The 4958-nt window shown below is 31.7% G+C and overlaps 1 protein-coding gene across 2 annotated transcripts in view; it reads left to right on the top strand.

Moving 5' to 3' along the window:
- The first annotated feature begins 2711 nt into the window (after positions 1-2711).
- Positions 2712-4958, top strand: part of LOC106458074 (calcium uniporter protein, mitochondrial-like) — a 57447-nt gene continuing 55200 nt past the window's right edge. Inside the window, exon 1 of one of the 2 annotated variants that reach the window (XM_022384399.1) lies at positions 2712-2836. In XM_022384399.1, coding sequence (XP_022240107.1) covers positions 2744-2836 — 93 coding nt within the window. In that variant the 5' untranslated portion in view covers positions 2712-2743. The remainder of the gene's footprint in view (positions 2837-4958) is intronic. The other variant, XM_022384394.1, reaches the window with a different exon arrangement.

Here is a 4958-nt window from a genome sequence, read left to right as displayed (position 1 = left end):
CAAATATCATAAATTGGATACATTTATTTAACTACTAAATCTAAATTATCATTTAACTCAGTTTCAGGCTATTAGAAATTATAATACGTTAAGTAATAAATTAGGGACTCGTCCCGGATAAATTGTAATACGTAACAAAGTGTAGTTTTGGGTACATTCATGTTTTTCCAGTTTTTTGTTATTAACAGTGTTTAAGGCTGTCACGGTATTTTTGCTAGAAATAGCGCTCCAGTTTTGCTTCATTTGCCAGTGGTAAGAGTTACATGGAATACATTTGGTCAGATTAGACAACAAATTCCACACCACTGAGCAATTGAAATATATAATCACGAGCTAGAAAAACGCCTCAGATATTATGCACACTTCTATAAATGTTTCTTAAACTGATGCCAATACAGATCCTGAGTTTCTCAGCTTTCTTTCAACACTCGTATTCGAAAAATCCAATTTTTTTTTACTCACAGTGAGCTCCAATGGACAAATAGATTAATTTTTAAAGAAAAATACAAAAGCTATTCTAGTACTATTATACATAATAAATTCATGTCTAAGAAAAAAAAACAGATGTACAGTAATCGCAACCGTAGTTTCGATGTGTCTTAATTAAGCATGTTTAGATATGTGTAGCTTACATTGTTCAAAGGTAAAAAAAATAGTCCGAAAACAGTCACGAGCCGTCTGTTATAGAACGCTCTGTATCTCATGTACTTAATTCATTGTAAGAAGTCGCAAAAATATTACAATGAGTGATAAGTCAAAAAAGAATGAAACAGGGAAAGAAAACAATAAAGTAGTATTACGCCATAAATAGTCTTGAGAACTTCTCGTATTAAAATAGTCACTTCAATACCCCCATCATTTCTAACATCTGAGTGGACTCGGATCTCATATCGCTAGGACCACGATGAACAAAGTAGTTAACACGCTTCAAAAATTTCCACGTAGCGTTAGACATTAAAACAAAAAGAAAAAAAAAATGTGCCATACTATTGTATTATATAGGATCAGAGGTTCCCAACATCTTCGAAACATTAAAAACATGGAACGTAACGATAGTTATGCTAGAGCTATAGTCCAGTTGAATAGACACTTCATTACCAGAAAACACGGATCTCGGAAACTACCGCACCGATCATCACCAATCATAACTGGGTAATATTTTTATAACTAGGCAATATTTTTATAGTTGAGCAATAAATAAAACAATCCAAATTTCCACAAAAATTATATGTTTCAGATTCAACCAATAAAAATTACAAAAAAAGAAGCAAGTTTCAAATATAAAACAATCACAAATCAAACTTAAAAAAGTATTTGTTTTTCTTTAGTGAAAAAGCTCATGAGTGTTGCAAGAGAAAAGCAAGGCACTTTCATTGATAACTGCGTCTACAAAGAAATACTTCAATAAAATCTACTCTGTGATATAATGCTGTGATGATAGCTCATTTTTAAACTAAAATTTAAATAAAATCCCTTTTATCATGGATGGTGAACATTATTGAATTTCAAGTATGACTACATTGTTGTAGAGCTGTCAGACAATTCTAGAAAAGGCCACAGGCCCAATAGCCTACCTCAGGAACTAGCAGTTATACCTGCTCGGAGGGTACGTACTTCTGCTAATAAGTATAAACGAGTTTAACTTAATTGCATCATCGTCTTAATTACAAGACAGTTACGACTTAAATTTTGACTTAAGGAAAATGCGATTTAAAGTGGTCAGTAAGTTAGAACGGAACATTACCCCTTCCCCCACCTTTAAAAAAGTTACAAAGTTTCTTTGGAAATGGTACTACGATATATAATTATTTATAAATAAAATTAATGAGAGTAGCTTTCCAAAATTTGTGAATAAAAACAAATGTATGAAACAAATTTTATGATATATCTTAGTGTATCACACGATTTTAATTGGGCAAGATAAAACTATATGTAATAAAAACGCTGTAATCTGTCGTGTGAATCGAGCGTAGAAGTTCTAAAACTCAAAAGACACAACATCGCTTGAAAATATTTTTATCTTGTTCCTCTGTCGAAATTTTAAAGGAAGACAAATTTAAGTTGAAGAATATATTTGAAATATTATAAACGTTAACCATTATTATTAATAGTTTTTATTTGACGATGCCTAATATGCTTTGGCATGTGATTTTTTCAGCAACAAGTTGAATTTATATTTTATTTCAAATTAAACTTTAAACACATCTTATTCAGCAAAAACCACAGAAGTGAAAGAAGTGCCCATAGAAAAAGAAAAAAGTGCCAGCGAATCAAAGTGATTTTGATTTTAAATTTTATCCAAGAAGCTTAAGTGACATTTCCATTAAAAATTAACTTTAAAACAAACTCCAGGACTGAAAACAAAACCAAATGGTGACAGTGAATCAAAATTGTAATTCTAGTTTTTAATCAGCAATATGAATCGCAATACCTGTAAATAATACAAAAAAAAAATCAACGTATTTTCAAATAGTACGCAAGATGATCAACAGATGGCAATTTTATGTAATAATTTTAATGCTTCAGTTAAGAGTAGATTATTGTTTAAGAAATAACGTCACACTCTATTATGAAGTATACACTTCATCCGCTATCATTCGCATTCGAATATGCAATATTTGTTTAAAATGACTGTCCACGAAAAGCTTCTTTCAAGAAAGTATTCCAATTAACCAGTAGAGGGCGCAAGCATTTAAGATTTCGAGTCTCTCATCAGCAGGATTAGTAGTCAGGGCAACGCGGAATGGCGTTGAGACGTGTGGAACAGCTGGGTAGGAGCGTTGTTTGTACTAGATCCCAGAATGGTAGAAATGTCGGGGGTCAGCTGAGTAAAGATGTAAGTACTGTGTAAATTAATTTCTGAAAGTACCCTCTGCATTATTACTTTGGTAGCATTAATTTATCTCTTGGCAATGAGAGTTACCCAGAGCCCATCACACGACCTTTTGTTTTCGTGCATTGATGGTGTTTCTCAGCAGATAAGATTGATCAGAAGTAACTTTTGTTATTTAAGTCATATTGCGAGATTTTTATATCATATTTTATCGTGACGTAATGTTCTTATTATTCAAAAGATGAAATATTGTTTGGAAGCACTTAAAGTTATTCATTTGAACTTTAAGTTCTCCGTATCTCGGTCTGTCTTTTTTAAAGGAATAAATCATCATTTTATAGTCAGTTTATTTTCAGTAAGTATAAAGATCAATTCAATAATTCTTAATATGTGTTGATATCTTTTCTTTTTGTTTGTCATTAGAGCTTACTATTTCCTTGCTTCGGATTCTTCTTTTTTATGAATTGAACCAGTACTTTACTTTGTTACTTAGTAAAAAAGACTATTAAATCAAACACCCGAATCTTTAACATAGTTTCGATATTGTAACTTTTTTAATTGATAATTTCAACCTGAACGTACAGTATTTTGGCATTTGTTTTTTGCTATTTGAATGAAAACTTTAAGGGACACATGGGCTAAGCGGCCAGGCCTGAAACCCTAAGGCTCAGGCATAGCTACACTTAATTTACAACTGCTGATCAGAGTGAAATCGAGTGGTTTCAAGAGAGGCTTGCGTTTATTCAACACTTGTGAATAGTTAGGCGCATTCACAATTTACTGCTATCACTTTTTTACTGCTGCGAAATCTCTATTTGTAAAGTGAGTAAATAATATGTAACAATATTATAATATATTTCAGTGTGTTTTAGAGTATGTAACTGTTACTATAGAATGTATATAAGTACATGTATCACTGGCATATGAACGTTTCCTTTTATTAAACTTATTTACTTTTTAATAAACCAACTACAATATTCGCCACCGAATAACACAATAAGCACATTAAATGAGAAACTATTTTTTTCAACTTTATCTTATAAACTTTTATCAGCATCATTATCAAAAACAATAAAGGCATATCTGATATCATATTAATTAAAATATATAAATAATTAAAAAGTTTGTGAAAATTAATCTTATTGTTCGCGTGGCGCTCAAGACCCTAAAATGAAAGTTACCACTTCATTTTAAATTATAGATATATTGTGACCAAAGTATAAAAATTATGAGTATGAAAATGACGAGTTATTTAAAATAAAAAAAAATAAATGCAACTATTCCTTCTGGGGAAGGGGGGGTGTGCTTCCAGTGCAGTTGTTTATACTAAACCCGTAAGAATAAGAAAAATAAAGTTAATCCTTATTATATTTTAGTTAGTTGCCAGAAAATCTTTCTCCTGACAGGGAGGATTGCAAGCCAAGCTTTATGCCATATGACTTTGATCGTTGAAGAGTGTAAGTTTGATATACACTCTACGCCTCCATTAAATTGTGGCAACATTTTGTTATTGCTCTTCTCGTCCGAGTTATGTACAGTTCATTTTCGCTGCGACCTCTTGACCAAATCGATTAGACCAGAAATAAATACAAGAAACGAATGACAGCCCCCCCTCTCCTTCCTTTGCACGGGTTTAGTGAGCGAAAGTATAAAATAACTGAACCTTATCAAAAGCCCATTACAATCTGAAGAAAAATGTGTGCAATTGTCAACTGACAGCTTGAAGGTTGGTTAGAAAAGCGTAATAGAAAACATGTAGTGACGTTTTAATATATTTATGGTTCGCAGACTAGCTTACAGTCTATGACCAATAAACGCCTTCTTCGTTATAAGAATTCTTTTTCATATTCACACGGATACTCGTAATAACCGGAAAATTTTCGATATCACGAGTTTAGAGAACTATTAAAACATTTATAAATATGTAACTGAATAGATGTGTTCCATAAAGAGATCTATAAATAGAATAATTTTATTTGAAGTTATTACTTGAAATTTGTTTTCTATGACGGAAGTGAGAAATGATTTGGTTTCTAGAAGAAACTTTCACTTATTAATATGGTTTGTTTGTTTTGTTTTTTGAATTTCACGCAAAGCTACACGAGGACTATCTGTGCTAGCCGTC

The sequence above is a fragment of the Limulus polyphemus genome, unplaced genomic scaffold (genome assembly GCF_000517525.1).
Source record: "Limulus polyphemus unplaced genomic scaffold, Limulus_polyphemus-2.1.2 Scaffold20, whole genome shotgun sequence".
In the NCBI taxonomy this organism is placed as follows: domain Eukaryota; kingdom Metazoa; phylum Arthropoda; class Merostomata; order Xiphosura; family Limulidae; genus Limulus; species Limulus polyphemus.
This window is presented reverse-complemented; position numbering and strand designations above follow the sequence as displayed.